This window comes from Pan paniscus, chromosome 3 (genome assembly GCF_029289425.2).
Source record: "Pan paniscus chromosome 3, NHGRI_mPanPan1-v2.0_pri, whole genome shotgun sequence".
Taxonomy (NCBI): Eukaryota; Metazoa; Chordata; class Mammalia; order Primates; family Hominidae; genus Pan; species Pan paniscus.
In genome coordinates, this window is record NC_073252.2 from 8,866,014 (window position 1) to 8,878,531 (window position 12,518).

Here is a 12,518-nt window from a genome sequence, read left to right on the forward strand (position 1 = left end):
TCCAGGAGCCAGGTGAAGGACAGGCATTTCTTTACGGCACCCAGTTCTGGGTGGGTCCTCCCAAGGTGCCCCCTTCTTTGTCTCCCTCTGTTGCTTTTCTCTCCTCTTCCCTCTTCTTCCCCCCACTTCCTCTTCACTTTTTATTCACTTTTTCTTCTTCTTGTCTTTCCTTCCCCCATGCCTTTCTCAACCTTGTTTCCACTTCTTGTCGCTCTTCTTGCTTCAACAAACGTCGATGCAGTCACAGTTCCTGGGCTGAGGCTGGGGGATGGGAGGAAGTCCTGAGGGCAGCCCCCGCCCCCTTCCCCGCCCCGTCACTCCCTCTGCCCCGCCTGCACAGCTTCTTGCCAATTCATTCCCGCCCCTACCGCCCCTATAAGCCACCAGGTCGCTCCAGTTTGGTGCCAGCGCCTGGAGGGAGAGGCGTGGCGAGGGCTGTGCTGCCTAGGATCCACTGAGTGGCTTTTGCTGGCGTCTCAGCTGCGCGCGAACCAGGGCTGGAAGGCTCGGCTGGAGGTGTGACCAGGGCAGGGACTGACCTGGCCCGGAACAGAAGAGCGCAGAGTCCCATCCTGCCACGCCACGAGGAGAGAAGAAGGAAAGATACAGTGTTAGGAAAGAGACCTCCCTCGCCCCTACGCCCCGCGCCCCTGCGCCTCGCTTCAGCCTCAGGACAGTCCTGCCGGGACGGTGAGAGCATTCAGCACCCTGGACAGCACCGCGGTTGCGCTGCCTCCAGGGCGGCCCCGGGCTGCTCCTGCTCCGCAGAGCGACGCCCTCCCCCCGGGTGCCCCGGACCCTGCACTTGCCGCGGCTTTCCTCGCGCTGCTCTGGACCTTGCTGGCCGGCTCTGCACCTCCCAGAAGCCGTGGGCGCGCCGCTCAGCTGCTCCATCGCCTCACTTTCCCAGGCTCGCGCCCGAAGCAGAGCCATGAGAACCCCAGGGTGCCTGGCGAGCCGCTAGCGCCATGGGCCCCGGCGAGGCGCTGCTGGCGGGTCTCCTGGTGATGGTACTGGCCGTGGCGCTGCTATCCAACGCACTGGTGCTGCTTTGTTGCGCCTACAGCGCTGAGCTCCGCACTCGAGCCTCGGGCGTCCTCCTGGTGAATCTGTCGCTGGGCCACCTGCTGCTGGCGGCGCTGGACATGCCCTTCACGCTGCTCGGTGTGATGCGCGGGCGGACACCGTCGGCGCCCGGCGCATGCCAAGTCATTGGCTTCCTGGACACCTTCCTGGCGTCCAACGCGGCGCTGAGCGTGGCGGCGCTGAGCGCAGACCAGTGGCTGGCAGTGGGCTTCCCACTGCGCTACGCCGGACGCCTGCGACCGCGCTATGCCGGCCTGCTGCTGGGCTGTGCCTGGGGACAGTCGCTGGCCTTCTCAGGCGCTGCACTTGGCTGCTCGTGGCTTGGCTACAGCAGCGCCTTCGCGTCCTGTTCGCTGCGCCTGCCGCCCGAGCCTGAGCGTCCGCGCTTCGCAGCCTTCACCGCCACGCTCCATGCCGTGGGATTCGCGCTGCCGCTGGCGGTGCTCTGCCTCACCTCGCTCCAGGTGCACCGGGTGGCACGCAGCCACTGCCAGCGCATGGACACCGTCACCATGAAGGCGCTCGCGCTGCTCGCCGACCTGCACCCCAGGTATTGGCCCAGTGCTTGCCGACAGGCCCAGGCCAGGGACTTGGGCGCTCCCTGGGCAGTTGGCTTGAGGAGCCTGTGGGCATCACCACCGTTACTCCGCCCAGAGTTCACCAGCCACAGCACTGCCCCTGCACGCTGCTCGCAGGGGTTTCCTGTTGGTTCATTGGTGCAGACACTGCGGGGGCCTCTGCCTCCTGGGATATGTGCTCACAGTGCACAGGGAGCTTTGCGCAGAGCGGTGGGGTGTGCTTCTCCGGGAGGGGTTCCGCGGGCTCTGCTGTGGGCGGCCAGACACACCCCTCCTGTGCATGGCTGTGGGTCTGAGGCATCTGCTTGTTTCTGCCCACTGCTGACCCAGTGCCCTTGCATGGACTTGGGCTTCAAGTCTTGAGCAGGGTCCATCCCCCATGCTTTCTGCTCACTACTTGGCAGGATTTGTCTCCTGAATCTCTAGCTGGTGTCGCCATTGTTCCAAATTACCTCCTGTAGGTGTTCCCCTTTCCCCCTTGGCCCCCCACAGAACACCCAAGAGGCTCTCCTGCTCCTGGGGTGGGCAGGCCACGTGACTTCTCCCTCCTTGAGGGCCCCAGCCTTGCCCCTCCATCAGCAGCCTGCCTCAGTTGCCTCTGTGTGGAGAAGGATGAGCCAGAGGGAAGGGAGGAGGAGCTGGCCCTTCTTTTCCAGACTTCCTTTATTTCACCTACAAAAAAGCAAGCCTACCCCTTGTTCTTTCTCTCTCCCCCATCCCTCTTTCCTCCTCAGATTCCAGGCTAAACATCCTCCTGAAACCCTCCTGTCTGCCCTCACTTCAGCCCCTGGGCTCTGGGCCTGGGTTCTGTCCCCACCCTGCCATCATCCTGACCACTGTCCTCTGTCCCCACAGTGTGCGGCAGCGCTGCCTCATCCAGCAGAAGCGGCGCCGCCACCGCGCCACCAGGAAGATTGGCATTGCTATTGCGACCTTCCTCATCTGCTTTGCCCCGTATGTCATGACCAGGTGGGTCCTGGCAGTCCAGCTCCTGTTGTGGGAACAGCTGGGTGGGCTTGGCCTCAGTTGAGTAGGCCTCTGAGGTCTCCCAGCAAGATATCTGGAGGGCGGCCACCACCAGAGGACCCTCCTCCACACCTGACGGGCTCAGGGCTGTGCTTCAGCTCCTGGGAAAGATCCTGGGAGGGAGGTGGCACTGGCTCCCAACCTGTCCTATAAATGAGGAGACTCTCCTTGTCCAGGCACAGGCAGATATGGGGTCTGTGAATCAGCACCTGGCTCTTTAAACCTAGAAAGTTTTCAAAATCAGGCAACCTGGGACTAACTCAGGCCTCAGACTCCGCATCTCCTGGGCGTGGAGTCGGGAATCTGGGTGGAAGCTCCAGCTGGAGCCTCGGGGCAGTAACACTGCCAGGTGAGTGTTCTCTTTGCTTCTCTCTTTCCTGGAGACCTTGGCCTGAGTACTTGTCAGGTCAGAATTACCTGGAGTCACAGGTAATTTGGGAAAGAGTGTGTGTAAAGGGCCTGCTGGTACCATCATCACAGTGCTGTGCTGAGGGGCAGGGGAGTCTGTAGTTTTTGCCTCCGGGGTTCCCGGGTCACCCACTCGGCCACTTGGTTACTACCTTAGCTCCACTCAAGGAAATGTGTGCACCCTGCCTTGCTGGAAGGCACCGTGGTTAGAGGGAGGCACGTTGTTTATTAGAGATGGTGACTGCTTGCTATCACGTTTTGCCTTTCTTGGAATCTCCATGGAATTTCTGGCCAGGCCCCTGAAGCGCTCAGGCTGTCTGGGAGGTCTCCACCCTATGTGTTGAGCCATAGCAGGAGGATGCCCTGAAGGAAGACGCTCCTGGGAGGGGTCCATGGCCCTCATCCTCAAGGGGCCCAGGTCCCCACCCCAGGGGAGGGAGCCAGCAGGGAGTATAGTACCAGGATCCTGGCTCTGTTTGTGTAGGGTCCTCCTGAGGTTGCTATCTAATGCCCTACAAGGTCTGCCAGCCTGTCCCGGATGACTGCTTGTCTTCCCAGGTTACCGGGTGGCTTAGATATGTTGTTGGGGGGGGTGGTGGGGGGGAAACAATTGTGTCCCAGGAACCCGGAAGGCCCCAGAGTGCCCATGCTGAGTGGCACCAGCTCTCTCCTGCCTGCCAGGTTCCTTCTGAGCTCTTCAGAATGAGCACGTGGGACACGAGCTCTTGGCGCCACTGATCCCATCTGGCTTAGGGACAGGGAGCCAGGTTTCTTGTGGATCACAGGCATCCTCCTTCCTCACATAAAACCTGGCAAAGGCCTCTGGTTCTTAGGAAACTTCATGGGCACAAGTGTGGATGGGGAAACTGTAGCATCCTTCTCCCGGGAACCAGCTATTTATCTGATTATCATGTTTGTGTGTATGTGTGCCCATGTGCCTGCGCATGCATGCATGTGTATGTTGTGAGGGTTCATGTGTATACACACATGCATGTGTGTATTCATACATGCACATGCATGTACATATGTGTAGAAGGTGAGTGCTAAAATTTCAAGAGCTCCAGCATTTAGTTTTGAAATTTTAAATGAATGATGAGTGAGACTGGCTCACTCAGCCATGATATTATGTTGATTCATGGGTGTAACTCTTATTTTCCTGCGTGTTTACAATGCCCTGAACATGTGTGTGAGCATGCATAGCTATGAGTGTGCACATGAGTGTAAGAGGAAGAATCCCAAACAAAGTCATGAAGCCTGCCTTTGCAGCATTGTTTCCACAATGTCGTTACCAACTCTGGGATCTGGGCAGCTCAGGCTCTCTTCTCTGTGAAAAATGTGGGTACAATATAGCACTAATGAGGTTATATATTTCTTTGTGCACTCACTAAGCATTTAATGAGCACCTACTCTGAGCTGGGCTTTGTGCCTGGTCATGCAGTTACAAAAGCAAATGGAACACAAGCTCCTCTCGATTCTGATGGTGGGAGATGCAGGTCAGCAAGACCAGGCAGGTGTTTCAGTGGGGGAGGGGTCTTGAGGGCTGGTGCCTGGGAGCAGCACAGCTGGACCAGTTTGGACGGACCTGCCTGACAGGTGCCTCTCACATCATAGGAGTGAACCGAATCAGAACCTCACTCCTGAGTGTGTGTGGATGAGGTTCTAATGCAGTTGGTGGCTTAACCCACAGGAAGTCAGAGATCCAGGAGTGTGTTGTCCGTGCTGCCCCTTAAAAGGTAGTGCACTCATTCCAATTGTCCTGCAATTGCTAAAAATATTTCAGAGCTCTTCTCCTGGGAATTGTTTTCAGAACTGGACTGCATTGTTAGACTCTTCTGTGGACATCTAGAAGGTGAATTTAATCTGGTTAGAAATAACTCCAAGTCACCTTGAGCCAGTTCATGTAGATAAAGTAGGTAAAGGAGATGGGGGACATGGGATTTTTATTTTGTTTCTTGGTTGTCACTCTTGAGTTTTACTGACTCAATCAGTCATGCAGATGAAGCCCGTGGGGTGTGCGGCAGTGAGACCAGGAGGGCAGGGATACAGAGCCCTCCCTTGTGGAGTCTGTGGTCTACTGGGGAGGGGGGAGGGCAGATGGATACGGTCACAAGGTGTTGAGCAGCAGTGGACACGTGAGCGAGCCCTCTTCTCTGCAGGTTCATGGCTGGTAGTTGATACATGAGTTCTGGTCCCAGTGTGGCTCCAGACACAGCGTCAGCTGGGTGTTTCTGATGACTTCCACCTGCACCGTGGCTTAACTAGGGGATAGACACTCTGGCATGTGTGTGGCTTTCTTACTCACCTGCAGCCCAGTCCCCTAGTGGCTGAAAGAAATGCCAGCCTCCTCAGATCCTTTGATAGGACCCTCCTTCCCACTTGCCTGATGGTTGGCTGTGACCAGTCTCCAGTCTATGCCTGATGGTGGGCTCCTTGTATGTGGGGGTGACAGTGTACCTGATGTGTGTGTGCTGGCCGGTGGCAAAGCCCTTTCTGGACTATCACTTACTGTAACTGGATTCTCACCGCAGCCTGGGGTAGGTGGTTAGAGCCATGACTGCCTTGGATCTGTGTCCCTGCCCTGATTTTTGGATTCTGGATGCCTCTGCTCTGGCTGTGCCCCTCACCTTCTCTCTGTCCTTACATTCTGGCCCTGCCCCTCAGCTTGAGGTGGCTGCCTGCCTGCCTCCTCATCCCCATCCCGCCGGACTGGGTGCCCTGGAGGGAGGGAGTCAGTCTGATCCATTGCTGCACCCCAGCAGCTGCTGTGTTTGTGGGTGGTCCAAACTAATGAGTGACCCAGCCAAACTTGTAAATCACAGGGCTGCAGTCCTTCTGAGTGGGGGTGGGACATCCTGGGACAGAAATTCACTGCCTGGGAGATCATCAGGCTGTGGGGGAAAGCCCTGGCCTTTGGGGGCCCTGGTTCAAAGCCAGGAACTGGGAGGTGGAACAGCTGCCACTGGTCAGCATGTGTGCTTGTGACAGCTGTCAGAAGCCTCGTCCTGACTCTGTGGCCCCCACCTAAGGCTGTGCTGCCGCTGGTCAGAAGCCTTGTCCTGACTCCATGGCCCCTACCCTAGGCTGTGCTGAGAGTGGAGGGGTCCATCAGAGTCCCCAGAGGTCCATCCCCCTGCTGCTTTCCCCCACGCAGAGCCCAGTCCCTTCTACTCTGAGTTCTAATCTGATTTCAGAAAAGCACTGGGCTCAGACACAGAATGTGAGACTGAGCCTTTCTTATGGGAGTTGTGTGCCTGGTGGTCCTAGAGACACCCTCGAGCTTCTCTGAGTGATGCTTCGGGACGGTGGGTAGGGAAGCACCCTGCATGGTGTGTGGTGCCCGTGGACATTCTGTGAGTGACTGCTGTTCATGTGGGTGAGGTGGTCACACTTGCTCAGGGTCTGTTCTGCAGCCCAGGTTGACACCTGTTACTCCAGCCTGGTTATGAGCATTGTTCTGATCTGTTCTCAACATTGTCCAGGTTTGGGAGATAAATGCCAGAGGAGAGTCTGGTTGGGGGCTCCCAGAGCTCACATCTGGGGTGTGTTGGTCTGCAACCTGGTAGTGGTAATGGCTCCCTCGGTAGCTGGTTGTGTGTGCAGGTGTCCGCGGCAGGTGTACATGCAGGTGGGTGGACTGAGCTGAGTGTGAGGATGGTGGGAGAAGGCCTTGGTGACGGTGGCAGTGCTGCCACCTACTGAGCACCTGCTGTGTGGTATGCGGGCTGATGTTGGCTTGCACCGCAGTCCCAGGACTGGGCCTTGTAATCCCATTTTAGGAAGAGGAGCCCGAGGCTCAGGGTGCTGGTGCAGAGCCCCCTGGCTGGTGAGCATCAGGGCTGCGGTATGTACTTGAGTATGGTTCTAGCACCTTCCCCCGGAGCGTGAGTGCATGGCAGGTGCTGTCACTGTGGCTGAGTTAGCTGCTCCGCTTCCCCAACAGGCTGGCGGAGCTCGTGCCCTTCGTCACCGTGAACGCCCAGTGGGGCATCCTCAGCAAGTGCCTGACCTACAGCAAGGCGGCGGCCGACCCGTTCACGTACTCTCTGCTCCGCCGGCCGTTCCGCCAAGTCCTGGCCGGCATGGTGCACCGGCTGCTGAAGAGAACCCCGCGCCCAGCATCTACCCATGACAGCTCTCTGGATGTGGCCGGCGTGGTGCACCAGCTGCTGAAGAGAACCCCGCGCCCAGCGTCCACCCACAACGGCTCTGTGGACACAGAGAATGATTCTTGCTTGCAGCAGACACACTGAGGGCCTGGCAGGGCTCATCGCCCCCACCTTCTAAGAAGCCCTGTGGAAAGGGCACTGGCCCTGCCACAGAGATGCCACTGGGGACCCCCAGACACCAGTGGCTTGACTTTGAGCTGAGGCTGAAGTACAGGAGGAGGAGGAGGAGAGGGCCGGATGTGGGTGTGGACAGCAGGAGTGGCGGAGGAGAGCTCCGGGCTCGGCTGCCTGGCCGCTGGGTGGCCCCGGGACAGTGGCTTTTCCTCTCTGAACCTTAGCTTCCTCACCCTTGTTCTGGGGTCATGGCGATGCTTCGAGACAGTGGGTAGGGAAGTGCCCTGTGTGGCATCTGGTACTCGTGGGCGTGCTGTAAGTGACTGCTGTTCATGTGGGTGAGGTGGTCACTCTTGCTCAGGGTCTGTTCTGCAGCCCAGGTGGACACCTGTTTCTCCAACCTGGTTATTAGCATTGTTCCGATTTGTTCTCGGCATTGCCCAGGTTTGGGAGATAAATGCTGGGGCGGAGTCTGGTTGGGGGCTCCCAGAGTTCACATCTGATAGTCTGTGGTCAGGACCCGGCAGGCACGGGCAGTCCCTGGGACATGCCCATCTCTAGAAGCCTAGAAGTCCCCAGCTCCAGGCCTGTCCGCTGTGACTGCGTGTGTGGGCACGCAGATGGAGCCTGTCTCCTGCCTTCCTTTCCGTGGTTTGCCAGGGGTTTGGCATCTTGACTGCGGAAGATGTGGAGTCTGTGTGCTCAGAGCCTTTTCTGGTGAAGATATCATCAGAGCATGTGACCTCTGTTTCCTCCCCCTGAAGGCCACCGCTGGGCCTCTGGATCTTAGACATGAGACGGTCAAGAGATTGAAGTAGTAGCCAGGGCCCAGGTGTCCAGAGAGGGTGGCCTGGGATGGGGAGGGCCCTTGTTCCCCAACAGCAGTGCTGGGGGAGCCAAGAGAAGGTGGAGCATCCCTGAGTAGCGGTGTGCATCACCCCCAGTTTAGTAATCACGGGGTGCCATTCCCCGGTGGGAGCACCCACCATCAATGTCGTTGAATGTCCCCATGGGACAGTGTTGAGGACTTTTGTGACATCTGTCCTATTTCACAGCTCGGGGAAAGGTGCACAGTGCACACGGCGCCCGGTGGAGAGGTGTGTGTGTGAATGAGTGAGCGAGTGAATGAATGGACACGATTCTCTCTTCAGCCTCTGTCATTGCTGTTTTCTTCAAGGCCCAGGGACATCCCCTGCAGAGGTAGGGTGGGCTGCAAGACCTCAGGCCCCTGCCTCATGGGACTCTCTGATGGGCTTGAACCGTGGGCTTTTGCAGGCGTGGAGCCTGTATCATGACACCCTACACCCAAGGCCAGCAATGCAAGGAGAGTATGGACATCAAATTCTTTCCTTCCAGAGGCTGAATTCTTCAAAGACACACGCGGTTGTCACTTGCTCTTGGCATTAACGGTGGAGAACCCAGCTGAGGTGGCTTCACAGATTCTTCCCCAAAAACACAGGTGTTATTATTATACTTTTAAAAAACTTTTTGAGATGGGGTCTGACTCTGTTGCCTAGGCTAGAGTGCAGTGGTGCAATCTCAGCTCACTGCAGCCTCCGCCTCCCATGCTCAAGCCATCCTCCCACCTCAGCCTCCTGAGTAGTTGAGGACACAGGCACGGGACACCATGCCTGGCTAATTTTTGTATTTTTTTTTTGTAGAGATGGAGGTCTCACTTTGTTGCCCAGGCTGGTCTTGAATTCCTGAGCTTAAGTGATCCGCCCACCTCAGCCTCCCAAAGTGCTGGGATTACAGGTGTGAGCCACCACACCCAGCCAAAACTAGGTGTTATTTGCTGACTCACCAATGCCTCCCCCAAAAGGATAAATTTAAAAGTGTGTATAACTCATGAAGTGTAATTCAAATAAAACAAATTATCGTTTGGAATAATAACAACTATAGGTATGTGGTCAGGAAGCAGTTAAAATCATTAAAATACAGACCTGGCCAGTTCAATCAAACCCAGGGGTTCCAGGCAGGAGGTGGGGCAGGTGGGCGTCATGCCCTGATTCACAGAGGGCACAGGTGGGCGTCATGCCCTGGTTCACAGAGGGCACGTGAACTCGAGACCGTGCTGCACCCCAGTGCCCCTGTGCTTACAAGGGCAGGCACTTGCACAGCAGAAGCAGGTTGTTCCCCATTTAAAGCTCTGGAGCCCAGGCTGTGAGCTCCTTCGCTGAGCCCTCTCCTGTCCCTGGGAGCTCCCCAGGTGCGAGCAGCCTGCCAGCCAGTGGGGCCTACACTCTGTGTTATTGCATCTCCGCCAGGCTAAAATCCTTGGTCACTACTTTAGAGCCACTCAAGGAAACGCGTGCACCCTGCCCTGCTGGAAGGCACCATGGTTAGAGGGAGGCACACTGTTTTTTAGAGACGGGGACTGCTTGCTGTCATGTTTCGCCTTCCTCGGAAGCTCCATGGAATGCTCTGGAGCAGGCATCTTAGGGCATTCCCTCCGCACTTCTCTGCCAGCCCATGTGGCTCCCACACTGGACTATCCCTTGCCTTAGGCTTGTGGCCTTTTTTTTTTTTTTTAAATTTGAAAAATATTTTTCGTGTGCACTTAAACGTGTTGTGGAATGATGCTGGGTCTCAAGAATGCTGTGAATCAATAAACATTTTATTCAGAGGGTGTCTCATTTCCATGGAAAGGAGGGAATTTTGCCGTGCATTAGCCACAGTCCAATTACCAGGATAGCAGAGCTTTCTAGATGACTGGGCTTGCAGGCAATCCCCTGCTGGGCTTCCAAGACCTCTAGGCTAGGCCCTGCGCTGTGTGCAGCGAGCGAGGGAGCCTTCTCCCGTTGTTTTGACGGTGGAGCTGCAAGCTTGGGAGGCTTTCCCATGGGTGGGCGGGAAGCAGAGAGCCATGGGGGCTGTGAGGCTGGCAGGGAGCTTGCAGGACATAACTGCTCATTTATTTTATTTGGGGGACCGGAGTTTTTTTATTGATTCCATCTGTCAGAGGGCTGCAGCATTCCATGACGGGTGAGGCAGAGGGAGGCCCTGTGGGAGCCCAGAGTGACAGTCCTCTCTCTCAGCTTGCCTTCTTGTCCTTTTGAGACCATGATCTGCTTCTCCTGAGCCTCCCTCCTGTTCACATGGGGTACAAAACTCAGCCAGAAGGGGTTCTGAGCCAGGAGCCCTCTCTCCGTCCCCTCTGTGCTTGCTGACCCTCGCCCTCCTGCCTCACCTGGGCACCCATCCATAGCCAAGCCTCCAGAACCCTTCCTGGTCCCTGCCGAAGCAGTCCTTCTTCTCACCCACCCTCCACCAAGCAGAGCCAGCTCCCAGAAATGCAGCTGAGAGCAGGTTGTGTTCCTGCCAGAAGCCCTGAGAAGTCCCCAGGCTATGGTCTCTGCTCCTGAGCCTGGCATTGCTGGCCCTTTGTTCTCTGTCCTCACTGCTCCCCACTCCTATCTACGTGGCCTCGGGCTAAAGTACTGGGTGCCCTAGTCTACTGGCCTCTCCCCAGGGGGCCTGGATCCTTTCTGGGCCTTCTCTTGGTACTTCCTCCTCCTCTGCTTAGCCAATTCCTTCCACCTGACCGAGGCAGACACAACCCTCCCTCCTCAGGTGCTCACAGCCCCAGCACCCTTCTCTCAAGGGTCCAGCCATAGGGTGGGTAGGAACAGGGTCAGACCCACTTTTATCCCCAGCACCCGCTCTGCAGCAAGTGCTGGGGATGCCGGCATGCACACACCATGTCCAGCTGGGGAGCAGGCTTCCAACGACTGACGGGCTCCTCCGGCTGCCATGCTGACCCCACCCCATCCTCATGAGCCCCAAGGTGGGCCGCTCTTTTGAGCGGTGAGTCTGTGCTCTTCTGATGACACAAAGTGGCTTCTCTCCTAGAAACTTGTCCTGCAGGGCACCCCCCATGGGACCACACACCCGGCCCCGGGGGCTGTGCTCTTGCAGACTTGGCTCTGGCCACACCTGCTGGTTCACTGGCCCCACCTTGACTGCACAGGTGTGGCTGGGTCCTCTCTCCGTGGCCCATTGCCCGCTGGGCTGGCTGGACAGTGTCTGGGGATTTGGTGTGATAGGGATGACTTGGATACCTCTTTACCCCTGGGAACGATTAACCCTGTCTTGTGATTTGCCCCTGATGAACCATTTGGTGGATTGGGCCCTCGTGGGTGAGACGCTGTGGATTAGAGGCTGTCCCTTCCAACTTAACTGTGGAAGAGAGAAGCTGGTTCCAGGAAAGATGACCAAATTCTTCTCCCCGAGTCTTAAAAAGTGACACAAGCTAGCACTCAATTTCCTCAAATCTAAAATGCCGTTGATTTTAAACTGTCTGTTTTAGGTACTACTGGGAAGGAAAAGCCCAGAATGAGGGCTGTGCTAGGAGACACCCTCACAGGTGGGCCACTCACGGCTGAATGCTCAGCGTCCGCGAGAACTAAGCCTGCCACAGCAGGGGACAACAAGGAGGCACGGTGTCCCCACCCCAGCTCTCAGGGAGGAGGAGGAAAACTCTCCCCGGGACTGTGCACTGCCAGCTGGGGCTCGGGAAAGCATGGAGTCTGAATTCGCCCTCAGACCTGGGCTGGAAAGCTCAGACAGGGAAGTCAAAGACCGTGGCCCCGGAGGCTGGCCGGGGCAGTCAGAGGTGCTTCTGGAAGGACCCAGCTGAGTCCAGGCAGAGAGAGGGCAAGGTTGAGCACCAGACGCCCCAGATCCCGGGGGGTATTGAAATGGGCATCTTTGAGCAGATGACCTGCAGGAAGCAGCACCTGCTGGGTGCCAGCAATGAGTTGGGGCCACAGTGAGTACTGTCTCCATTACCCCAGCCTCTGGGTGAAGGGGCTTGTCCTAAGTCTCAGGGCTGGCTGAGTGGCAGCTGGCTCTGGGGACTGCTACTGGTGCACTGGTATAGCTGGCAAAGGAACCCATGTGACAAATGGCTCCTAAAGGTCCAGCCACCCAGCAAAGCCCCCTCCCCTCATCCACACAGGGGACAAGTGTCAAAAGGTGGGGACATGCCTTCACTTTCCTCACCTGACAGGCCCTGGTCTGCTGGGGTCAGCGCTGCAGCCAGAACCCGCATTCACCCGCAGACGCAGCCTGTGCAGGGGACCAGGGGTTTTAGGCAGGATCAGCAGGGAATCTGCATACCAGCTCCACAGTGCACTCA

General features: G+C 57.2%; 1 protein-coding gene across 1 annotated transcript; it reads left to right on the plus strand.

Moving 5' to 3' along the window:
* The first annotated feature begins 343 nt into the window (after window positions 1-343).
* Window positions 344-11,026, plus strand: GPR78 (G protein-coupled receptor 78). Its single transcript, XM_008969494.5, has 3 exons — window positions 344-1,636; window positions 2,520-2,633; window positions 7,039-11,026. The coding sequence occupies exons 1-3, from the start codon at window positions 969-971 to the stop codon at window positions 7,346-7,348; spliced, it is 1,092 nt and encodes a 363-aa protein (XP_008967742.1). The 5' UTR covers window positions 344-968; the 3' UTR covers window positions 7,349-11,026.
* The last annotated feature ends 1,492 nt before the right edge of the window (window positions 11,027-12,518 follow it).

Coding starts and splice junctions, on each gene's coding strand:
- GPR78 (XM_008969494.5), top strand. CDS start 969: ATGGGCCCCGGCGAGGCGCTGCTGGCGGGTCTCCTGGTGATGGTACTG. Junction 1,637..2,519: donor CTCGCCGACCTGCACCCCAG/GTATTGGCCCAG, acceptor CTGTCCCCACAG/TGTGCGGCAGCGCTGCCTCA. Junction 2,634..7,038: donor GCCCCGTATGTCATGACCAG/GTGGGTCCTGGC, acceptor CTTCCCCAACAG/GCTGGCGGAGCTCGTGCCCT.